Below are 25,128 nucleotides of genomic sequence, written 5' to 3' on the forward strand. Positions count from 1 at the left end.
GAGGGTTTGGATGATATAATTTTGTACTTTCTCCCACTCATGTTCAGATATGTAAATAGAATAGAAATAAGCTCATTTTTTTCATGTATTCACTTATTTTTTTATTTTGTTATTCATGTTTGTCCATTAATGCACGATTATTTGTTTGCATCGTTCATGTTTGATTCTGAACTGAAAGTTCTGTTGCATTCATAAAAAGGCCCAAAAAAGAAGATTTCACTACAAAGTTTAATTACATACCTCACATGTACTGTTTCCTACTGTTACCAACAGCTGACCTGATTTCTTTTTCTTTTTTTTCCTTTTATGCATTTAAGTAAGCAGAATGATTTTCTGTGTGCTGTGTTCTGCTGGGCAAATTTACTTTGCAAATTCTGGATTCTTATTTTATTTTTTATATTTATTTTACATAATTGTTTGCATTACAAAGTTTGTATTGCTGGACCGGACCGGAGAGGATAGAAGGGTGACAGAAAGAAAATTGAAGAAAAGAGAAAACAGAAAAACACCTGCTAGAGAGAAAAAGAGAGAGAGAGAGAGAGAGGAAGAATGAGCTGAAACACTGAAACCACCCACTTCTGGCCTGATTTCTGATTAAACATTCAATCAGAATAAAACCGTGTCATGTGAACACCTCAGCTTATCTACTTGGCTTTGATTGGAAAGAATTTTTCGATCCGATCGAGACATGTCGTTTAAACATTTTCCCAAACAGATTATCAGGACAAAACATCCATGTATGCACATTCTGATCATTTCTGTGTTGGATGTTTCTGCACATGAGGGGGTGAGGCAATGTAATGAGCTTCTGGAAGAAGCAGCAAAACAGAACAGATGGTTTTACTGGAAACTTAAAGTGTGAAGAATTATTCAGCATCTCAAAAGGTGTACAATAAAATTTTTAAAAAATCTTCATATTCTTCCAAATGAGAACACACATCGCATATCAAAATAATTGCAATCGTTAAATCTCTCCAACGATCAAATTATTTAATCTAGACTCTGTAAACATGTTGGAATCTCAGATTGATTTAAAATCAGATAGATCAAACATTCCTTCATGCAAACATAGCTAGCTACGAGGCTTTTCCTCCATTATGCGTGACCCACAACCAGTCTATCAGTTATTAGGGGGCTGCACGCACCCCCAACAGCAACCTCATTTCTCTAATAAGATCAATTTAGTTTTATCTCCTCTTTACGATTATGCTGGCTTAAACAACGTTTTCATAAGAAAGTCAAGTGTTCAGTGTTTGTATTGGCATCTGCCCCCCCACATAGAAAACTGATATTTTAATCTGCTTCCACACAAAGCTAATAAAAACTACACCACCACTAATATTTATCATTATGGCAACTTCTCACGAGTTTGACCATGCAGCCATGTATTATTTGGTTCTTGCCATCCTTCTTGAGGGTATAACTGAATAAAGCTATGAGAAATGTCAACATTATGGTGACCAGTGCCTGAATGACTGAACACTACTGCTTTAACACACTAAAGCCATCAATGTTAAGTATCTCATGTCTGAAAAGGAACTAAATTTTCAGTCTGGAAAAAGATAGATATCTATAGTAAAGCAAACATTAGAAGTATGTCAACATTTTATGTTATTGCTTTAGCTGCCAGAAGGGAGAGAGATGCATTCTGCATACAAACTAAAACGTCTTTCAGCAGGGGTTTCCTCAAATTTTTAATCAGACAGAACTGATCCATCCAGCGAACGTCTGAGCAATGAGATGCATTAAATTCCAACACTCAGCAGGAAGCAAAAAGTTTTTGGAAGTTTATTGCAAATGATGTAACACAAAAACCTTCAACGTTCTCAAAGTCTCATTCACTTGTAGCACAATATGAGACCAGGACTTTCCCAAGGGACATAAACTTCTAGCCTGAGAACTGCGGGTCATGAGCTTTACTTCCTGTATGGTAGCTAAAAATAGCAAGTTCAGCAGCAGTAACAGCTTTAAGGTTTCCAGCTAGATCGCCGTTTTCTCGTGTTTTTTTTTTCAGTAAAACAGCATCAGAGCTGATTCTGTACATCTGCTTCTACTTCCACAGACCTGTATAAGCAAATGCACGCGCAGCAAATGAACGTATGCATGAATGCATAAACATGCAAGCCAGGCATGCGCGCACACACATACACACATCAATAACGCTGACAAAGGCAGGCCTGTTTGAAATCCAGTAGGCAGAGATATTGTGGCCGTCACCAAAGAAACACAGCACAACAGATTCAGCAGTGTCTTTCACACAGTTTGCAGTATAAACAGACAGCAGTCAGTGTTATGATGTCTGTGCACAGGAGGGAAGAAGAGACTCAACTGGACACCGCTTACCTCTGAACTTCTTTGGGGGGTTGTTGAGGTCTCCAGCATCAGGCTGGACAACACAGCGGTCATCCACCAAGCTGTAAAAATACACACATTATCAGATCATTAATGTTATTTAATGACTTTTTTAATGCATTTTAGGTTCAGTTTAGATTTAGTTTTGTTTTAGATTTAGTTTTAAGTATAAAATAATCGTCCGCTCAGTTGGATGGATGGGATGCCTCTTTTACACATAAATGAAGTTTGGTTGTCATGTGCAGTCGCAGTTGATACATTCCTGGATTCTGGCCAAAATCTAATCACTTTTTTCTTATCCTATTACTTAGTTTTTTGTTTTTTTTTTAAAAGTTTAATAAAAAATTAATACATATTCTGGGAAAACTGAATATATTTGATTGTTTTCTCACTTCTCTGTGATCAACCTGCATCTTGGATCTTTAAAATGAACACAAATTTTGATAGATCAACCATGAGTGAAGGAAAGCTTCATTAGTAACCACCCACCCACCCATCCATCCATCCATCCATCCAGCCACCCATCCACCCACCCATCCATCCCTCCATTCCTCCATCCAGCCACCCATACGCATTGCAAGGTGAGGTGGAGGTGTTGGAGCCTATCACAGCTGCCACTGGGCAAAAGGCACGGTACACCCTGGATACATCATTGGTCTCAACATATTGGTTCAAATTTATCCAGCTATAAATAGACAATACCACTATGTGTAAGCTAGTTGGATAAGTGTGTTAAACACCCTCAAAAAAAGAATTCCTATTAAATGTTTCTGGGTTATTAAAACTCTACTGATGTCATCTACTTTAACAGAGAGTGGTGTGGGTTTTTTCTCTCTCTCCCTGCCTAAAACAAGAAAATATGCTGGATTAGATGACCAGTGGGTAGAGTGGAATTTTTGATGACAAATTTAGCCTTCTACTGGCCTGTAATAACACTTGTCTGGACAAAGGCCAAAATCCCACATCCATTTAAGTCATTTTCCAGTAGAAAGTCTACAGTTGTCTAAATAGATATCTGCTGTTTCAGATTTTACACCTCAATGAATGAGAGTGTTATGTTTGACATGAAGGGGAAAAGGACTCAGTTAAGACGAAATGACACACGTGTGTTTATCTTCATGTACAAAGGATGTAACTCTAGCTCCTGAAAAGATGTTAGACCTTGGCACAAACAGAGCTGGTCCTGCTAAGGACTAATTTTAAACATTTTATTTTTTGCTCAAACAGCCCTCTCATCAGCTTCACACTGGAACTTGAACAAATCCTTTGATTAGTTATGACGCTCACAGAGTTCCTCTCCTCTCATGTTGTCCTCCTCTGAGTCAGATAATCTGGAGAATGTTGCCGAGTTGGTGTTTGTGGAAGTGGTTGGCTTCTAGCCAAAACTCACGACAATTTTCACAACTGAATGTGCCTTAGTATGTGAGTGTGTGTGCGTGTATATGTCTGCGTGGGAAGTGCATGAAGTCAAGAAAGGCCAGTATCTATATAATGACTCAGTCTTTGCTGTGGGTCATTCCATTTTTCATGAGCTGAGGGGGGATCCAGGACTCTGAGCTGATAGCACCGATACCATTACTAATGTTAAACACAAGACAACACACCTGACCTTCTTATGAGACTCTCGCTTAAGCCAGCAAACGGTTAAAGCAAACTTTCTATTCTAATTTGTGGGTTCACGTTTAAAGCAAAGGAAGAAATCTACTGCATTTGGGATATGTTGATTTGTTTTTAGTGACAATTTTGTGATTTAATGAATTATGTGTATCCATCCAATCACTTGTCTTTTTAGGTTGTAGTCTCTATTTGCTATGTGAAATGTTGCACTTTTCTAAATAGTTCATGCTACTAAATTTATGTGACTCAGAAAGTCACATAACAAACAAACAAACAAGTTTGCACACAAAACAAAAAAAAACCTGAAGGGGGAACACTTTACTTACTCTAGTCATGGCAAAGGGTTTAGAGTTCAAGCAGAACATTACATTATGTGCAAAACAACTGAAATTAACAAAAAAGAAAGACAATGCCATAATCAGAGCAACATCCCATAAAAAGAACAATAACAAAAATATGCTGAAGGAAGAAATGAAGTGAAATCCCCACCGGATTGGTGCTATGTAAGCCAAAGTAACCTAAACATGTCATATTAAGTATTACTAATTCCTTCACTAACTTTTATTTGTTTGAGCTGCTGCTTAGATAGTTAGATATAATTTCATTCCTGATGGCAAAGTATTCCTGTGGACGTTTCCCAGATGTTGGTTTTATACCTTTCTGGTTATTAATCTGCTTTCTGTGTAGAAAATCCTAAGTATTAAAATCCTTTGATTTTCTATCTTTGAAGCAATGTCATTTAGTCATTTATTCTTAACCCGTACTGCTTAGTCCAATTAAGGGTTGTGAGTCTATCCCAGCAGTCTGTGGGTGAGAGGCGGGGTGCACCCTGGACAGGCCACCAGTCCATCGTAGGGCCACACAGAGAGACAAACAACCACTCACGCTCTCACTCACTCCTGGGGCGTAATTTAGAGTAATCAGTTATCCTTACATATATGTCTTTGGACAGTGGGAGGAAGCCGGAGAACCCAGAGAGAACCCACGCATGCACAGGGAGAACATGCAAACTTCACACAGAAACGCCACTTATCCAAGCAAGGATCGAACCAGCGGCCTTGTTGCTGTGCTAACTAATATACCACCGTGCAGCCAGGAATGTCATTTATTTATTAATAGTTCTTAATTGTTGTGATTTGTAATGTTGTGTTTTACAATTTAGAACAATCACACTTGGTTCTTCTGAAAACCACAAGATTTCTTTTTAAACACATGAAGTAAAACTGATGGAGGACACGACGCACAACTGCTGTGGCTGTGTGGGTAAACCAGTCGCTTTAAAATTTATCACCTCTATACAAAGTTCTTTCTTCCACACCCATTCCTGCTGCCACATACAGGACTCAAAGACAAACTTTATCATTAACTGTGCATTTGTATCCTTTCCTTTTTCCCTTAATGCTATCAGTTTAAGCAACTCCTCATAGGCCTCAATCACAGCTTCTCCTGAAGGATAAACAGCAACACAGCGGCTACTTATCAGTCTTTTGTTGCTCAACTCCACTCTGTCACCGACCAGGACTGGACTGATAGTAACGTCACATGCAAACAAACATTCATTACATGTGTCACAAGCTCAAGATTAAAAGTGCATTTAGAGCAGAGAAAAATGTGCCAAGCAGACCCTGATGCAAATGTGTGGTGAGTGAGAAAGGATTACCCCAGTGTGCTGATGAAACCATTGGTGGATCCCTCTGCATACAAGGAGCAAACGTCCCCAATGTGTAAGAAGCTGGACATCTTATCCGACATGTTTGACACCAGTTAGGGAGTACCTACAGAAAAAGAAAGAAGGAAAACATCGAATCAGATAAAGTATCTTATGTTAAACAGTAGAGCTGTGATGATATGCTTTTGTCCCAATACGATTCAGTTCCGATTCTCACAATTCCTCGATATTGCGATTTTTTGTGGATGAAAAACAAACAAAAAAAAGTATAAAACTTTTTTTTTTTTTTTTTTTTGCTTGTCATTTTTCTTGATTTCAATTGGGAAAAACAACACAGTTGCCAGATCATCATTCCGCTGCTATAATGCCCAAGTAGACAATTTAAACGATCAATAACAACAATAAAAATGACAAAAGTTTTGTAATTATTCTTATTTAGAAAAAAAAAAAAGGATTTTTTTTTTTAACAAAAAATCTATTTTAAAATTGTGAAGCAAAGATACATCCCGATTTTCTATTCGATTTTCCCACCCCTACTAAATAGTTTGACATGATATAAGTCTTTTTTTTTTTTTTTTTACCCATATTCATATCTGTGTAGATGGCATTCAGTCAGGTTCTGTGCTGCTGGGCCTGAACATTTGCAGGTAAAATATGTTTGCTTATAGGAGGTCGAAAAAGCTGTCTGGCAGCATGGATTTGCATGAAAGCGGCAGGAAATGAAACCTCTCATACAACAGTAACCTGTTGTGGTTTGGCTTAATGATTAGTAGCTGCAGATGCTCGGAAAGTTTCTACACCTGCAGCAGGTCATCCCTACTAAAGCTGACATGCCAGCTCGCCAAAAAACGAAACTAAGTTGTTGTTTGTTTGTAACCAGCCTGTTCTAATACATGACACAAATCTTAAAGATATTTAACAGTTTAAAGTACATTCAAGAGTAGTAAGCTTAAACTAACGACATCATGAAGACACTGGGAGTGATACGCGCGCGCCTTTTGATAAATTGTCCATCCAATCTACAAAATAAACTTGAGGACCACGTTCAGAGTCGATGCTGTTTGTTTTGGTTCTCTCACACCCCGTTTATTATTTGTATCCATAATTGCTACACTTTAATTTTCCAGTCTGTGACAGAGCAGTCCGGGTGGTTTAAATTCACCAGGCTGCAGCAAAAGTGAAGATATTCCACGCTTTGTCTTTGAGCTATGACGGCTCCATGTAAGGAGAAGTAAATCTTTTCACCACTGAGAGAGAAAATAGACGGAGGAAGAGAGGATGGCAAACAGTTTCAACTTTCCTTTACCTCGGCTGTGGTAAACGCTCAGATGTCCAGCTTGCTTTGGGACAGCTGTGGCAACATGACTGGGACGCTCCTCTCCACCGGACCAGGACCGAGGGTGAGATCCAGCGACGGCAGTGATCCGCTTTTTGACAGCTTTCCGCGGCTGCGTTTCGCCGAGGCGGGCAGGCAGTGGCTGGCTGTGCTGCCTGGCTCGCTGCCACTTCTTCTCAAGCGGCTGTTGGTTTGATAGCTGGGAAATGATGTCCATGTGGTCCCATCCTCCCACTAATATGTTCTGGTGTAAATCATATCTCCCAATAAGCCATACCTATGCCGAGTTAAAAAAAAAAAAAAAAAAAAAAAAAAAGTCTAAGTCTTTTTTTTTTTTTTTTTTTTTTTTTTTAAAGTTTAAAGCAGCCTAAATGTGAAATAGCAGAAAAGTTTGGTCGTGTTTTAAAATAAATAAAAATATTTTAAAGTTTTTTTCTTTTTCATAAACTCTTAGGTTTGTAGTAAAATATTTTAAAGTTTAACTTTTTTTTAAATTAGTTTTTATTTTTCTGTGGAATAATGGAAATACACGAGCTGAAAAACGGGATGGAAAGAGTTACTTTTTTAATCAGCTGACTGATCACGTGACTTTGCGGAAGTAAAGTTTTTAAAAACATGAGTGGATCGTGACCCTCGTCTTGCAAGAATGAGGCCCTATTTTTCTTTACTTTGTCTCTTTGGACTCGTGAACGAATGGTTTTGTCTCCAGAGTTCATGCGGGGCGGAGCAGGAGCCCACCTCCCCAGGAGGAGTCGCGGACTGCGGCTGTGACAAGCTGAAGAGAGCCGCGGCTGTGGACTCCCACCAGGACAGGACAGTCTCCAACGACCCAGCTGCAAAATACTCCACAGGCGTCAATGAGAGGATGTCTGAAGCCATCGGAGACCAGAAGAGCATTCTGAATCAGGTTTGTTGTGTTTTCTGTCAGGGAGGGGAGACATGTTGCACTTCCTTGTCCTTAAGGGACAGAAAAAGTTCAGCTGTTTTGAAGTGACTGTTGATCCTGTGGTTAATAGTTCAAGTGTATCCTGCAAAGTGTTTTTATTAGAGTTTTGACACTATATATATTTATTTTTTTTAATTACTGGACATTGTGGTTAATTTATCATAAAAAGTAATAATAATGTAAAGACAGCGTATCTAATGTTGAAACAAAAATATGTGCTGATGTGGAATATGGAGACAGTATATTTTATCATCAAACAACTCTGAAAGCATTTGGTCTGTATGTCATTTGATACCTTTATAGAGCAGATTCATCATGTGGTCATTTGTGCACAGTGTGGTTTAGGATGGTATTAAAAGAATAAGCTAAATGTTTCCCAAGAAATAAGTGTTTGGTACCACCAGGATGCATTTTCTTAATAATTGGGTGAATATTGTGCACAGTCTGTTTGCAAGTATTGTGTAGTTTTCCAGGGAATTGCAACACTCTGAAATGGTTATAGTTTTACTGTTTCCATAAAACTGAAAGACAAAACAAAACAAAGCACATTCGAAGTTTATTTCTATAGCACCTTACACTAACACTTAAGCTCACCAAAATGCTTCACATCATTAAACGAATCAAGACAAATACTCATTAAAATGAAGGAAATATAATAGAAATTGATTACAACAAATAGATAACACAGAATCTACCAAAAGTATAAAACACATTAAAACAAAATCCTGCTAACAAAATGCCTTTTTTAAATAAATCAGTGTTAAGTTTGTTCTTGAACATATGCAGTGTGGTTGTGTAGCTCGTGGGGAGGAGTATTCCAAAATATTGCACCTGTCACTGAAAAAGACCGACACCCCCTCATTGCTTGGTCATTGACGGAGGCACCTTTTCATTTTAAAAAAATAATGCTAACTAGTCCTCTGGGCCAGACCTCATTAGAGATGGATTGATGTGAATTTTTTTTGTTTTTGTTCTTTTGGTAAAGCATAAAAATAATATCCACGAGGTCAAAGAGGAGAGCTCTACTCGACTTATTAGTTGAAATGATTGCACGGGGTGAAAAGTGGTAAGTCGAATATCTGTGAGGGCGCCATCTTTGCTGAACAATACATGCAAGTTATAGAAAAAAAGGCTCTCCTTTTATAAAAATGGTTTTTAATGTTGATGCAGAACTGTGATTGAGAAAAGTCAATGAGAAGATTGCATTTAACCCTTTTTCTACTTCTATAAAACTTCTATAATGCTTGTCCACAGCATGACCAAAGTAAACTGAGAGGTGTCTTAGAACCATGTGCAGTCAATGTTTCATTTTTAAAGCGAACACACTTAATTTTTTTTTTTTTTCAAGCTCATATCTGTGAGTTCTAAGCTGGAAAACAAAATCAGATCACAGCTTCCTCCCCAACCCCAGTCCTAATGTAAGAAAAATATAACAAACTAATATAAATGTTTTAACAAGATTTCTCACAGTGCACTCCATGTTAGCCATAGAAATCCAGCTCTCATCACTAGCCTGACAAGTACTTCTCGCTGCATCCTGAAGTTCAGATTTAGTTTTGAAAATTGTTCCACATTTTAACCTAAAAAACGCTGAATGACTGCTAATTGTGGATTTTATTCCAAACACATTAACAGCAATGTACACATAAACTTCTGGTTGCAGGTGCACTATTTTACACAAATATTTCTCTGGCTTTACTTTAAAATCACCATGTTTAAATGCTTAAATACAAACGAGACTTATAAGGCAAAATGCATGAGTGATTAACCACATCTGCAAGGATGCAGCTACAATCCTTCTGAGTATATCAAAGAAAAAGATCTGTAGATTCAAAAGAAGCTTTATAGGTGGGTTAGCTTGTTTATGTTCATTGTTGTTGATTGTGATCATCATATCATAAAATACTTGCATATGAGTGTAGATAGGTTTCTTTTGCAGGTTAAATGAAGCTCATGTTTTGCTTGTAGATGGTGCAGATTTCTGGAGGAGCGTTTTTGATGGGAACAGACAACCCAGGTATTCCTGCAGACGGTGAGGGGCCGCAGAGGCTGGTCCATGTGGACTCCTTCTACATGGACATCGCAGAAGTAACTAATCAGCAGTTCCAGAGTTTTGTCGGAGCGACTGGATATGTTACTGAGGTATCATTATAATCAGTATTTACCATTAATAAAATGTTGTCGTATATGTTAACAAAGTTTTATCCTCACGGTTTTAGGCAGAGAAATTTGGAGACTCATTTGTATTTGAGGGGATTTTGAGCGAGCCTGTCAAAAGCCAGATCACTCAAGCGGTGAGTATATTTATTCAGCCGTGGCTGGCTTCTTCTTCGGCACATCAGCGCAGCGCACTGTTGAAACGCATGTGTTCGCCTTGCTAGAGGCAACAAAATGAGGGCACAGTCACATACAAGCATGTAATCGTTCACAGATGCGCACGCACTCATGGTGGTTGCCATGGAAACTTGTAGCTTTGGGGGCCAGGGGGAAAAGTTCACACACTTTGTTTTCCAAGTTGGACAGAGTTTTTTGCTGTTAAAGTCAATCCTGCTTCAAATGTCTCTGCTGAGATGAAATCGCTTCTGCCGCATGTTTCATATAAACACACAGAAAAACCCCTGTAGAGCCATGTGCTGCCACTACATGTACATTTAGGCCTGGGATTATCCAAATTCATCCCAGATTTAGATTTATTGAGATTTTTTAAAATTGTATTATTACAGAAGTTTTACTGGGCAGAGGAAAAATAATTTGGTTTCACTGGGATGAGATGAAATGTATCTGTTGTTGACTGGAATGTGTTTTTTATTTGGTGACAGAGAGGGAATCACTGAACTCCAAGAACATCGTCTTCACTTTGCTGTCCATATGATGCTTTTGCTTCTTTTCTTTTCCTTTTTTTTCTCTTTTCTTTTCTTTTCTTTTTAATCCCAGACCGTGGGCTAGGCAGCATTGTTTCAATTAGAAACAAGTTAGAGCTACATTAAAACTTTGAAAGCAAAGCTACATAAGTTTCTGACATTGAAACTCTGTGTTTCTGACTAGTTTTGTCAGCTCATAAACATTTGTTATGCACAAAGCTGTTGTTTCCTTGCAGCCTACCGAGGCTGGAAAATGAGTTTTTTCCAGCCCAGTGCATCGTGTTGGTAGCCATTTAAGTTGTGTTGTTGTCACACGCTAGTAACTGGATATCAACACACATGTGCACCATCGCTGATTCAGCAAAGAAGCCCAGAGGATATTTTTGGAAGAAGCTAGGAACAGAAAGAGAAAAAGTGAAATAACACAAATCAGATCAGAGCGTACAAGACTTTTACTGCTCGGAAAAGATGGGATGCAACATGGATGCTGAATGAGCCTTAGTTACAGCAAAGTGTGAAAATCTGGCAAATTTCTGTAGTGCTGCAGTAGAGGTACAGCATGTGACCAAATCAGAACCCAATGGGAGAAAAATGGAGTATATCAGTAAAAACTGTGTTCTTAGAAAGAGCATTGTAAATCTACTGTTTGTAAGTCCACATACACGGTACCTGTCATATTTGCAAAACCTTCTCTACTACGGTGTTTCTGGATGTACAAAGTGAAATCTAAGCTTGGGGGTACTCAGTTCAGTCCTATCAAGTGCAATCCAGCAGGTTTTCCACCTATCCTTCCTGAAACACAGCTAACTCAAATGAATGAGTCATTGTTGCAGAACTCAAGTGTGTTGAAGCAGGAATACATGGATTGCAGATCCCATAGGACTGAATTACGTACCCTTGTTCTAATCTTTAAAACTGTAGTATTGGCTTTGTGTGATGAGTGCTAAAGCACCGTATTAGATAATTCCTTGGAAGGCACATAAAAGAAGAAAGTATGAATTCACACAATTAAGAAATAGTTACCTGTAGTGCAGTTATCATTGTACAAAAAGCCACTGGATGCTTCAGATGGCGAAAAGTTGACGTCTGGAAGAGTTGGGATGATGGTTACCATTCAATCCAAGCTGCTCTTGATTAGTCCGGAGCCCATTTTCACCACCAGATGTCAGTAACTTACACGCTGTACTTTTTCAAATAAAACATCAGGGTGTCTTCAGAATAACTTGGCTTTAGACAACGTTGTTGAAACATGAACACAAAATACTCCAGTTTAGGAAATGATTTCAAGATTTGGGAGTTTAGATCTCGTTTAGGATCTGTTGAGGGAAACAGAATACAGTATTTCTGACTGTAGGTAGACATGAAGACATAAAATATACTCCTGCCGTTTGAGTCGTGAAAATGTTCATAAACTGGCTGTAAGAGGCCTGAGAGTATTAAGCCTTGTGTAGACGAAAGCCAGACAGCAGGGAGTTGCTGCTTCATCTCAACTGTCATGTGCAGCCTGATCATGTGGCTGAGAAGGCATTGTGCACTCATTACCACAGCAGCACTGGGAACCATTATACTAACGTACAGATCATTTTGCGCGAATATTAAATGCAGTTTCTTGGAAGACAACAAAACGAAACAGAGTGATGTATAAAATTGGTCAGTAACCAGTTGCCACTGGTTTGTTATTAGGTCGCTGCTGCCCCCTGGTGGCTTCCAGTCAAGGGGGCTAACTGGAAGTGCCCTGAGGGTCCAGACTCCAACATCACAGACAGGTAAGTTAAAAAAAAAGTTTACCATCCAGCCCAAAATCCCAGTTATAGCTTAAATAATACAAAATGCATCAATGCAGAATGTCATATCCAGAACTAACCCCGACTCATTTTCATCATTTTACTGGGGTCAGATGCTTAGGGAAAAGCAAAACAATCTAAATAAGCTCAGTAAATGACTCAAAACTTGTTTTTGTAGGCTAGATCACCCTGTTGTACACATATCCTGGGCAGATGCTGTTGCTTACTGCTCCTGGGCCAACAAGAGACTTCCTACAGAGGCAGAATGGGAGTACGCCTGCAGGGGTGGCTTGAAAGACAGGTGAGGCGCGTCCTAACAAAAGGAATGTAAAATATTACGCCTGACTGTGTTTCCTATGAAACCCACGGTTTGCTTCCTTCACACACAGACTCTACCCCTGGGGAAATAAGTTGATGCCGAAAGGGCAACACTCCGCCAACCTGTGGCAGGGGGAGTTCCCATCGCACAACTCTGGAGAGGATGGCTTCATTAAAACTTCCCCGGTAAGACAGAATTAGCGATGCTGCTGTTATGGGTGTGTTCAAGGAAGTCACATTTCAGGTTAGGCAGGGAGATGAGTTATTTGTAGAAGACCTGACAAGGAAAAGGGCAGAAAATGCTGAAGTTATGACTCTATGCCCTCCAAGACCTCAACGGTGCGGGTGAACTAATATCATCAAAACTTGTCTGTCTGATCTGACATACTAAAAAATGTTTTATCATGATTTTATAGCCATTATTATATGCAACAAAACTAACCTGTTTACCTTTGTTTTGTGCCTCATGCTTCAATATTTAGTATTTTCTCTGCAAACTTGGGACAGATTGAGAAACAACAAAAAATATTAGTCCATCTAAAACATATGATTTCTGTTTCCAGCCAATATTCTTGGTTCTTTCTGTGGATGACTACTGAAAATATCTAAATACCTTCATGTGTAAAGCAAATACACACAATGAATGTTCATATTCCTATGATCCCAGAAGCGCTGGTTCCAAGGCGTTAATGACAGATGTGGTGCATCTTGATCCAAATGGACGGACGTCACTAATGAGGAGAATGCAAGCGATGACGCGGTGTTGAACAGCAACCATTGGGATTGTTTAGAAAAGTGCATCAACAAAGTTAAAACTGGCCCGATGTTTGATAAAGACATAATTTGTTCAGCTCACCTGAACACAACAGCACAGAAGATGAAACATGTGAAACGTGTTTTTTGTAGATTATCAACTCCTACAGACTGGAAATACTTCCAATGGGTTAGAAGCAATAGATGAACAAAGAAGAAACTCTGATTGGATCTACGTTTAAATTTAAATCAAATGTCTTTAATTAAATCAGCATTTGTAAAGTAAATCTTATAAACAAATACTTATACACAGCACATGGAGCATTAAGGAATGGGAGTACGATACGTGATGACTTTAACGTCACCTGACCGTTGCAATCAGCTGAGAAGTCACGTCAGATTTCCAAACCTTGTTGTGGATTATTTTCCATAAATTACAAAGTCCTGGAAGAAACGTTCTCAAATAATGTGTTGACTTTCATCAAATAACTCATTACTGGGTCCAATTTAAGCAGTTTTAAGCCTCAGAAATGACTGCAGTGACTCAGCTTAGCTCTGTGCTTTCCTGTCATGCATTCTTGCTGATCCTTGCAGGAGAGCGAGTGTTTCCATTTTCATGTCCCTGGGAGAGTACGAAAACGTAGATATGTTTGTCTGAATTTTAAGTGTTTGCTGTTTCTAACGTTGGGGAGGGTGGGACGCCCCCCTAACATTACGGTGGGTAAAACATTGATTGTGAACGCATCGTCCCCGTTCCCTGCAGGTGATGTCCTTTCCGGTCAATGGTTATGGACTGTACGACATGGTGGGGAATGCATGGGAATGGACTTCAGACTGGTGGACTGTGCACCACACAACAGACCCGCAACACAACCCAGTAAAAACAACTTCAAATTTACGCTTTTCTCCTGTATTGCTCAGTTTTGGCATCACCATGTCCTCCTCTTTCAGACGGGTCCTCCTTCAGGTACTGACAAAGTAAAGAAAGGAGGCTCATACATGTGCCACAAGGTGAGCAAAAATCAAAAGATTTTACCAACACCATGATCTTTTTTGCCATCAGTCGACACGGCATGCCTTCATGCTCCATGACATAAGAAATGTTTAGATTAATAGTAAAGGCATTTTTCTCTTCCTGCACAATTCCAAAAGGACAATCTAGTGTTTTAACTTTCTCACACTGTGATACTTTGAATACTACTGGCTGCCTGTTGACTTTTCTCTGGATCTGCTTATATGATCTATACATCCTGTTTCACCTCTCCCTGAGCCGTCACCTTATCGTGGTGGAGGGGTTTGTGCGTCCCGAAGATCCTAGCAGCTATGTTGTCGGGGGCTTTATGCCCCTGGTAGGGTCACCCATGGCAAACAGGTGTCTAGGGGAGGGACCAGACCAAGCACGGCTCATAGACCCCTATGACGATGACAAACCTGGGCATAAATGTTCCCTTGCCCGGACGCGGGTTACCGGGACCCCCCTCTGGAGCCAGACCTGGAGGCGGGGTACGAGAGCGAGCATCTGGTGGCCGGGCCTTCGCCCATGGGGCCCGGTCGGGCTCAGCCCGAAAGGGTTACATGGGCCCCACCTCCCGTGGGCTCACCATCTGCGGGAGGAGCCGTAGGGGTCGGGTGCAATGTGAGCTGGGCGGCAGCAAGGGGCGGGGACCCTGGCGGTCCGATGCCCGGCTGCAGAAGCTGGCTCTAGGGACGTGGAACGTCACCTCTCTGGTGGGGAAGGAGCCTGAGCTTGTGCGCGAGGTTGAGCGGTTCCGACTAGATATAGTTGGACTCACCTCGACGCATGGCTTGGGCTCTGGAACCAGTACCCTCGAGAGGGGCTGGACCTTCTTCCACTCTGGAGTTGCTCATGGTGGGAGGCGCCGAGCAGGTGTGGGCATTCTCATCAGCCCCCAGCTTGGTGCCTGCACGTTGGGGTTTACCCCGGTGGATGAAAGGGTAGTTTCCCTCCGCCTCCGGGTGGGGGGACGGGTCCTGACTGTTGTCTGTGCTTATGCGCCGAACAGCAGTTCAGAGTACCCACCCTTTCTGGGGTCCTTGGAGGGAGTGCTGGAGGGTGCTCCTTCTGGGGACTCCATTGTTCTGCTGGGGGACTTCAATGCTCACGTGGGCAATGACAGTGAGACCTGGAGGGGAGTGATTGGGAGGCATGGTCCCCCCCCTCTGAACCCAAATGGTGTTTTGTTATTGGACTTCTGTGCTCGTCATGGATTGTCTATAACGAACACCATGTTCCAGCATAAGAGTGTCCATACGTACACCTGGCATCAGGATTCCCTGGGCCGCGGTTCAATGATCGACTTTGTAGTCGTATCGTCGGACCTGCGGCCACATGCCTTGGACACTCGGGTGAAGAGGGGGGCGGAGCTGTCAACTGATCACCACCTGGTGGTGAGTTGGCTCAGATGGTGGGGGAGGAAGCCGGTCAGAGCTGGCAGGCCCAAACGTGTTGTGAGGGTCTGCTGGGAACGTCTGGCTGAGTCCCCTGTCAGAGCGAGCTTCAACTCCCACCTTCAGCAGAGCTTCGAACATGTCCCGGGTGAGGCGGGGGACATTGAGTCCGAATGGGCTGTGTTCCGTGCCTCTATTGCTGAGGCGGCCGGCCGGAGCTGTGGCTGCAAGGTCGTTGGTGCCTGTCGTGGCGGTAATCCCAGGACTCGTTGGTGGACACCAGCAGTGAGGGATGCTGTCAAGCTGAAGAAGGAGTCCTATCGGGCCTTCTTGGCCTGTGGGACTCTGGAGGCAGCTGATGGGTACCGACGGGCTAAGCGGCATGCGGCTTCGGCCGTTGCCGAGGCAAAAACTCATGGGAGGAGTTCGGCGAGGCCATGGAGAAAGACTTCCGGACGGCTTCGAGGAGATTCTGGTCCACCATCCGGCGGCTCAGGGGGGGGAAGCAGTGCTCCATCAATACTGTGTACAGTGGAGATGGGGAGCTGCTGACCTCAACTCGGGACGTTGTGGGTCGGTGGAGGGAATACTTCGAAGACCTCCTCAATCCTACCAACACGGCTTCCCATGAGGGAGCAGAGCTGATGGACTCAGGGGTGGACTCTCCTATCTCTGGGGCTGAAGTCGCTGAGGTGGTCAAAAAGCTCCTTGGCGACAAGGCCCCGGGGGTGGATGAGATCCGCCCGGAGTTCCTTAAGGCTCTGGATGCTGTGGGGCTGTCCTGGCTGACACGCCTCTGCAGCATCGCGTGGACATCGGGGGCAGTACCGCTGGATTGGCAGACTGGGGTGGTGGTCCCCCTTTTTAAGAAGGGGGACCGGAGGGTGTGTTCCAATTACAGGGGAATCACACTCCTCAGCCTCCCTGGTAAGGTCTATTCAGGGGTCCTGGAGAGGAGGGTCCGCCGGATAGTCGAATCCCGGATTGAGGAGGAGCAGTGTGGTTTTCGTCCTGGTCGCGGAACAGTGGACCAGCTCTATACCCTCTTTGGGGTCCTGGAGGGGGCATGGGAGTTTGCCCAACCAGTCTACATGTGTTTTGTGGACCTGGAGAAGGCATTCGACCGTGTCCCCCGGGGGCTCCTGTGGGGGGTACTCCGGGAGTATGGGGTACCGGACCCCCTTGTACGAGCTGTCCGGTCCCTGTACGACAGGTGTCAGAGCTTGGTCCGCATTGCCGGTAGTAAGTCGGATTCGTTTCCGGTGAGGGTTGGACTCCGCCAAGGCTGCCCTTTATCACCGATTCTGTTCATAACTTATATGGACAGAATTTCTAGGCGCAGCCGAGGGGTTGAGGGGATCCGACTTGGTGGCCTCAGGATTGGGTCCCTGCTTTTTGCGGATGACGTGGTCCTGTTGGCTTCATCTGGTCGTGATCTCCAGCTCTCGCTTGAGCGATTCGCGGCCGAGTGTGAAGCGGCTGGGATGCGAATCAGCACCTCAAAATCTGAGACCATGGTCCTCAGCCAGAATAGGGTGGATTGCCCTCTCCGGGTTGGGAGTGAGGTCCTGCCTCAAGTGGAGGAGTTTAAATATCTCGGGGTCTTGTTCACGAGTGAGGGAAGGATGGAGCGTGAGATCGACAGACGGATCGGTGCGGCGTCTGCAGTAATGCGGGCTCTGCGCCGGTCTGTCGTGGTGAAGAAGGAGCTGAGCCAGAAGGCGAAGCTCTCGATTTATCAGTCGATCTACGTTCCTACCCTCACCTATGGTCATGAGCTGTGGGTCGTGACCGAAAGAACGAGATCTCGTATACAGGCGGCTGAAATGAGTTTCCTCCGCAGGGTGGCCGGGCTCTCCCTTAGAGATAGGGTGAGGAGCTCGGTCATCCGGGAGGGGCTCAGAGTAGAGCCGCTGCTCCTTCGCATCGAGAGGAACCAGTTGAGGTGGCTCGGGCATCTGATCAGGATGCCTCCTGGACGCCTCCCTGGTGAGGTGTTCCGGGCACGTCCCTCAGGGAGGAGACCCCGGGGAAGACCCAGGACACGCTGGAGGGATTACATCTCTCGGCTGGCCTGGGAACGCCTCGGGATCCCCCCCGCAGAGTTAGCAAATGTGGCTGGGGAGAGGGAAGTCTGGGCTTCCCTGCTTAGGCTGCTGCCCCCGCGACCCGACCCCGGATAAGCGGCAGAAGATGGATGGATGGATGGATGGACATCCTGTTTCACAAAAAGTTGTGACAAATTAAGGTTTGATGTAGCAGCAAAGGACTGGAAAAGCTGTCAACTTTACAAAAACCTTACATTAATTACCTGGAATGACACCAGACTAATTGCACGACTGCATATATATCAGATCTGTCAGTTTTAAATAGCTAAGAAACGGGGATTCCATCATCTTCTCTACGTAAAATCATAAAAGAATTCATAAAATGACTGTCACTGCCAAAAACAGTGTTCACAATGCTGTGATCTTAAGGCCCTTCGGCAGCACTGAATTATAAAACGGACACAGCCTGCTTGTTGTCCAGATCTGTGATACGCTGAACACATTTGGTGCATCATACAACAGAAATAATTTGTTTGTAACACATAAACATGACCCTGTGCCAACTTTATTCAAACGTGTAGCACGTTCCAGCTTCACTGGAATGGTGCTGGGAAGACAATGTGGTTCACTGCAAACTGTGTGGTTTGCTTTTCGCCCAGTTTGCTTTTCTCCAGATTTGGTTGTCATGGGAACATTTGTTTCATCTAAGTTGCAGGAACAGAGGACAACATTAGGTGCACAAAGGGGTTCTTGTGAAGAAAAACACTAAGAAGGTACAAAGCATTATAAGCATTATGATTTGACACGTCTTCTTTTTTCCCTCTTCATCGACCCCCCCCCCCCCCCCCCCCCTTCTCCTTCAGTCCTACTGTTACAGATACAGATGTGCAGCTCGAAGCCAGAACACTCCAGACAGCTCAGCCTCTAATCTTGGTTTTCGTTGTGCTTCTCAGGAGAAGCAATGACCTGAACTTCATGTCTTGAACAATACTTCTTCCTAATCCTCTGTGTCGACAGCAAGACAAAAACATCAAAGAAGTATTTGAGTTTGATGTTTTTCTTGCCACCTCATTATTCTGCATCAGAGGATTATTCTGAAGAGAAAGAAGATTTTTTTTCCACTTACATCATGCTGACAGAACCTGCTGAAATAAAGACTGGAAGTTAATTCTTTTGAAAGACTGAAAAGTTGCTGTAAAATACAGATTTTCAAAAACATTGGTCTTCCACTTTGTGTTTGCGTGTGTGCTCTAACTGGAATTTATATTTTCAGTGTTTGTGAAGGTTTTCATGGATACACATCATGGTAGCCAACATTGGTTGAGTCAAGTGGACTGGGTTTGTTTCTTGAAGATGTTCTGCTCTTTTCAGGAAGAGCTTCAATCATTCTGTTTTCATGTCTGTGTGTGTGTGTGTCTTGTCCAGCATTTAAGCAAGCAGAATGCCGGTCTGGATGCTGTGTTCTGCTGAACAAATTTACTTTACCAAGGGGAGCATTACTCCCCTTGGTAAAGGGGAGTAATCCCTATGATGATCCCTATGATGATCCCCTTTTTATGGATTCTTATTTTATTTCTCTATTTATTTTACATAATTGTAATACAGAGTTTCTACTGCTGGACGTCCAGCTTCATCCGTTCTGATGGAGGTAACGAGAGAATCCACTGACAAAGTCTATGAATCCACTGGGTTTTTTTTTAGTCTGCAGCTGTCATTGAGGGTTGTGACTCACCTGAGGTCTTGTTAAGTAACCATAGTCATCATAGTTATAGTTCAGACTAAATATGAATAGGTGTTATCAGTTTCTTTAGTAAACTTAAAGCAGTGTTTCTCAATCCAGGCTCTCTAGATCCACTGCATGTTTTAGATGTGCTCCTACTGCAACACACATGATTCAGATTAATTATGTGCTCATCAAGTTGTTTGCAAGTCTGTTAACAATCCGTTAAATTCATGAATGGATTAATGAGAAACTCTGAAATGATGCTATTGTATGTGAGAGAGAGTCGATGTCTCAGTCCTCTGGAAAGTGAAGATTCCTCTTCTTGGACATAGATTAGATAAAGTCCACCCTCAAACCGTTTGTCTTCTCTGTTCGGGACTGAAACATGGTGATTCTTACAGGTGCATCCTTTATCATTAAGATACAGGAAAAGAGACAAATCCTGGTTGATGGTTTGGCTCCCGCATGTTGAGCCATCACTGCAATCCTCATCACATTAAACGAGATCTAAGTTAAGTCACGACTCTCAGTGATGTGTTGGAGGAGGGATACATTGAAAACCTGCAGCAAAGCAACCATAATAGGATCATACTGAGTTGCCCTGCTCAATTCACTGGTTTTACAGACGACTAAAGTTAAGTCTTCCTCGAGCTGAAGAAGTTCTTCTGGGTGGGAGCGAACGTCTTCAAGAAACTAAACAGTCCAGATGAATTGACTCGAGCAACGACGGTTATTCCCTCTGTCAAGGTAGAGATTATGTTTCAGTGGCATTGGCTTGTCTGCCTTATTGTTACCAACACTCATAAAATTATGGACAGATTTTGATTCAATTTAAGTTATTAGCTTTTGGGAGTGATCTGGATCCAGGAATTTGTTAAATGATTCTTCACTATCTGAAGATAGAAGCTGTAATGGTAAAATTATCTCTGAACTCCAGAGAAAATGCCCACAATTAATGGCAAAAAAATTAAATCATGTTAGATATTAAATACAATAACGGCCAGCCCAAACTGTGGGTAACACAGTTTGGTACCATTAGAAAAAACACACACATTTCTTAACTTCTAGATTATGGCCAATTTATTTAACCGTGGTGTTTAATTGTGTTTCCAGGGTCAAGGATTCTTAATAAGATGTGGTATCTGTCCTGACGATGGAAATATATAGTGATATTAGCTTGAATTAAGCATAAGAGTGTTGGCATGGGGTTGGTAGTGGGTGGGCTTTTGATTTTGCTTTCTAAGTGCTTCTAGTTTTCAGGTTTTTTTTTTTTGTTTGTTTGTTTATTTCTTTATTGATCCTTGCTTTTTAAATCTTATTTTGATATTTTTTGTGCCTTGATTTCAACAGAGGTAATATTAAAATGTCTGCACTGAAGATGATTCATGAAATCAGTTGTCTGCTTCAATATGTAGCAGTAATGGGAAGTAGCCACAAGAGGGCAGCAGTTCCCCACATTTAACCTCTGGTCTAATCCAGGGGTGCCCTGTTTTAACCCTCGCTACTGTCCTGCAACCTTTAGATACATTCATTCTCTATCACACCTGAATCAAATGAATGTCTTGTTACCAGGCCTCTTCAGAGCAGAATGACATGCAGATGGGGGAATTCCACCATTTAATTCAGGTGTGTTGGCAGACGGGAGGTACCTAAAAACAGCAAGGTAGTGGCTCTTGTGGACTGGACATTGGAACCCTCGATTTGTATACTCAATGTGGTCTATACTGTATGAGTTCCATCTGCCATGGTGGATCAGAGTCGAAAGTGGTGTTACTTTAAGTATGAAATAACCTTAAGTATGAAATAAAACCAGGATTACAGGATGAAAAAATTTAATAAAAATGTCTACAAAAGAACCAAAATTCTATTTATTATGATGTTTTCAGTATACATAGTGCATGTGAAAATGAAAACTAAGCTATTAGCAAAATAGTCTAGCCAAAGAAATGTGTAAACGGAGAAAAGGAAATCTTCTAGTGCACCTCAAAAAGAAGAGATGAGGTTTAACAAATGTTTGTATTTCTAGTGTTTAACATTACATTTATTAGCAAACTAAAGTTCTACTCTCTTGCAATGTAATTCAAAGTTCAAATGTAGTTGATACAACATTACTGGAAAATTGCTAACATTAAGTAGACAGTATAATAAGTCTAAACCCCACTGTCAGCTTTTAATTGAAGTTTGTACAAACTCCTTTTCCTATCAGAGCCCAACAGATTAACTGTTTTACAAAACAGAAAATAAAAATTAGACATCGATTACTACTAATGCTGCAAGAAGAGAGTCCGCCCCTGCTGCTGTGTCATCAATCCAAAACAAAGTGAGTCAAAAATGCACCACAGAAAAAGAGCAGAGCAACTAAGACAACCTGGAGGCTAAATACAGCTGCCATCTCGGAGAGTCTTGAACAATTAAGAGATACTGATAAAACAAAGGCGATACGCTATACTAATAAAGATCCTGCTTTTGATTACTCTGCTTCTTATTAGCAAAGATGAAAATACAAAAAACACTTGCAATCTTGCTTGACTTTTGCACCAAAATGGCAAAAGTGTGTCTTTTTGTGCTGCTGGAGAGGCAGTGAGGCCTCCTTAGTCAGTCCTCACCACATGTAATAGCTTCGCGTGGTGTCGACGGGAGAAGGTTTCCCCTCTGTGCTGCCGTCTTTGTCCTTCTCCCCATCAGCCTCCCACAGATTAATGAGTGGAGGGTAGAGCTCATTAAGTGGGATGGAAGATGTCTTCAGCATGTATTTCTTCAGGGAGTGATGGTAGTTTTTTCTTTTCCATCTGCGGGCCATGAAGATGCCCACAGTGGCTAGACTGAGAAACACGGTGGACATGACAGCGAGCACAGCCACGCTTGGGTGCTGATCTGACAGGTCCAGCGCACATGTAGCGCCATGTGTTGTCACATTGACACAAGACTTATGCGTCTGCAAGTGGATGTTGGAGACTGTGAGGCATACTTCATACTCCGTGGCAGGTTGAAGGTGTGTGAGGTTGTACTCATGAACATCTACAGGAACACGAGCTGTGTAGGTGATGTGTGGGTTGTCGATTTTCATGGTAGCCGAAGCCCACTTAAGGTTGGAGGACATGACATGTGAGTTGACTTTCCAGGAAACCAGGATGTAATGAGACTCTATCTGCTTGACATAGATTTTCAGCACCTGAGCGTTATCAAGCAAGGTACCGTTTACCCGGATGGTGGCAACCCACGTGTCAGCGCCTTCGGTGTTCTGCGCCACACAGGTGTAACGACCAGAATCTTCCACTTGCACATGAGACATCCGCAAAGTCCCTTCACTGCTTAGGTGATAGTGCTCTGACACGGTGTCTGTTGTGATTTTAGTACCAAGAGGGGTCACCCAGTAGATTTCAGGTTCCGGTTCAGCAATTGCCCGACAGTCCAGGATGACACTCATGCCCAGCTCAAGGTTTAGGTGGCTAGGGAAGGTTTCATGGGATATGAGAGGAAGACACTGCTCTGGTGACTCCAGTTGCTGTAGCTCTTTAACACGCTGGCCTCGGAGTTCTGGTGGGGAGGTGCACAACATTGCCAAAGGCTCCATGAAGCGCACAGTGGTCTTGTTCGAACTCATCCACTGAATGACGCAATCACAGCGCAAAGGATTACTATGGATGCTGATCTCTCGCAGGTTAGGCAACACCTCCACAGTGTGCTGGTAAAGGGCAGTCAGAGCATTATTATTGAGCATCAGGCTCTCAATGGAGGGCATATCTCGAAACGCTAATCTGTGGATATAGGATAGCTTGGGGTTGTTGGTGGCCTCCAGTTTGGTTAGTTCTGGCAGGTTGTCAAGAGCATAACGATCAATGGAGACTAATTCCATCATATTATTGATGCCCAACTCCTTAAGATGCAGCATGTTTCTGAAGTCTCCTTCTTCAATTTTGTTAATTGGATTTTTGTTTAAATCCAAGAATTTCAGATTGGGAACTTTTTCAAGGGCAAGTTGAGGGATTTTAACCAGTTTGTTGTCATAGAAAGAAATGCTCTCCAGATTATCTAGGCCTACGAATGCATTTGCTGGAACATCTGTGAGGTCCATACCTGCCAGAACCAGACTCCTCAGTCTTCCCAGAGGCTGAAAGTTCATGTCTAGGAGGCCAATTACTGGATTCTCCCCAATCATGAGGATCTCAAGATTTGGTGTTTCTTCAAACCAGCGGCTATCTATCACATGAAGCTTGTTTGAGTTGAGGTGCAACCGCAACAAACTGGGCAAGCCTGCAAATGCTCGAGGGGAGATGGACCTGATCTGGTTGTGGTTGATGTAGAGTTCCTGAAGGTTGGAGAGGTTTCCCAGGCAGCTGTCTGGCAGCTCGCTGATCTGGTTCTCCTCTAGATGCAAGGTTGTCAGATGATTCATGTTTTGGAGGCCAACAGCTTGCACATTGGTGAAGTTGTTCTGGGACAGGTCTAGTTCCGTCAAGTTAAACAGAGCCTGCAGCTCTCCACTGGTGCGAGAGATGGCATTGCTTTGGAGCAGTAACACCTGGGTGTCTGCTGACAGATTGGTGGGGATGTGTGTCAGCCTCAAGTCATTGCAGTCCACTGTCGTTGCCTCCTTGTAGGTTGACTGAGGAGTGAACCAAGGGCGGATCTCACACACACACAAACGAGGGCATTCTTTACCGTGCACTGCTGACAGAAAAGGAAGAAGAATCCCCACAAACAGCAAGAATAGAGGTTGCCAAAGCTGGGAGATGAGCGCCATGTCGGCTGCTCTCTCTGCTCACAAAAGGCTTAGATGAGAGGCAGTGTTTGGGAGAAAGGTGTGAAAGGATGGTAGATGAGCATCGGTCTTCTGTGCGGCTAACTAGCTGCCGTAGGTCCAGGGATGTGAATCTGAAGCCAGAAGAGTTTCTTTGCAAAAGGTAGATTAATCAGAGATCTGGTCACTTTCACCCTAAGATACAAAAGAAAGCAAAGCAACAGTTAAAACAACTTACAGAAAAATAGGCAAGTTGAAATTCAATTAGTTCTCAGTTTGATGAAGACAACAGGTTATTTCTTGATTCACATATACAAAAACAAAACACAAACGACAACAACCATGTTTTAAAGGTTTATTTTGTACAGAAAACCTGATATTTGGGATTTGATGAGTATTTTCTTTCTATATATAAGATAAGAGCTGATTCTATCTTTGACTCCCTGATGGCTCCGTTTCCTTGGAGATTGTGGACATGTTTTCTTTCTGAGTTGGTTTGATTATCTACATACCAGCTTTGTACCAGTTATCCTCTCTAACGAGTGTGTGGGGTGACCACAGCCTGCAGCTC

General features: G+C 42.6%; 3 protein-coding genes across 3 annotated transcripts in view; 1 reads left to right on the forward strand and 2 right to left on the reverse strand.

Moving 5' to 3' along the window:
* LOC306756986 (inositol 1,4,5-trisphosphate-gated calcium channel ITPR1-like) overlaps nucleotides 1-5,721 on the reverse strand; it is a gene marked incomplete at its 5' end in the record, with an annotated part of 83,715 nt that extends 77,994 nt beyond the window's left edge. The window contains 2 exons of the mRNA XM_079241946.1: nucleotides 2,344-2,414; nucleotides 5,630-5,721. Of these exons, the coding sequence (XP_079098072.1) occupies nucleotides 2,344-2,414; nucleotides 5,630-5,721 (163 nt within the window). The remainder of the gene's footprint in view (nucleotides 1-2,343; nucleotides 2,415-5,629) is intronic.
* Nucleotides 5,722-7,582: 1,861 nt separating this feature from the next.
* On the forward strand, nucleotides 7,583-19,233 carry sumf1 (sulfatase modifying factor 1). The gene is made up of 9 exons (XM_079242708.1): nucleotides 7,583-7,881; nucleotides 9,889-10,062; nucleotides 10,140-10,214; nucleotides 12,465-12,547; nucleotides 12,744-12,866; nucleotides 12,955-13,069; nucleotides 14,400-14,513; nucleotides 14,588-14,647; nucleotides 18,957-19,233. The coding sequence occupies exons 1-9, from the start codon at nucleotides 7,621-7,623 to the stop codon at nucleotides 19,056-19,058; spliced, it is 1,107 nt and encodes a 368-aa protein (XP_079098834.1). The 5' UTR covers nucleotides 7,583-7,620; the 3' UTR covers nucleotides 19,059-19,233.
* Nucleotides 19,234-22,418: 3,185 nt separating this feature from the next.
* Nucleotides 22,419-24,560, reverse strand: LOC306756688 (leucine-rich repeat neuronal protein 1-like; the record flags this gene model as incomplete). Its single annotated transcript, XM_079241514.1, has 1 exon — nucleotides 22,419-24,560. The coding sequence occupies one exon, from the start codon at nucleotides 24,558-24,560 to the stop codon at nucleotides 22,419-22,421; it is 2,142 nt and encodes a 713-aa protein (XP_079097640.1).
* Nucleotides 24,561-25,128: the final 568 nt, after the last annotated feature.

The sequence above is a fragment of the Telmatherina bonti genome (genome assembly GCF_933228915.1).
Source record: "Telmatherina bonti genome assembly, chromosome: 6".
Lineage (NCBI taxonomy): Eukaryota > Metazoa > Chordata > Actinopteri > Atheriniformes > Telmatherinidae > Telmatherina > Telmatherina bonti.

Excerpts from the sequence above, each read along its gene's own strand:
- sumf1 (XM_079242708.1), top strand. The coding sequence starts at position 7,621 with ATGAGGCCCTATTTTTCTTTACTTTGTCTCTTTGGACTCGTGAACGAA. Across the intron at positions 10,063-10,139 it reads CGACTGGATATGTTACTGAG|GCAGAGAAATTTGGAGACTC; the intron begins GTATCATTATAA and ends TCACGGTTTTAG. Across the intron at positions 10,215-12,464 it reads AAAGCCAGATCACTCAAGCG|GTCGCTGCTGCCCCCTGGTG; the intron begins GTGAGTATATTT and ends GTTTGTTATTAG.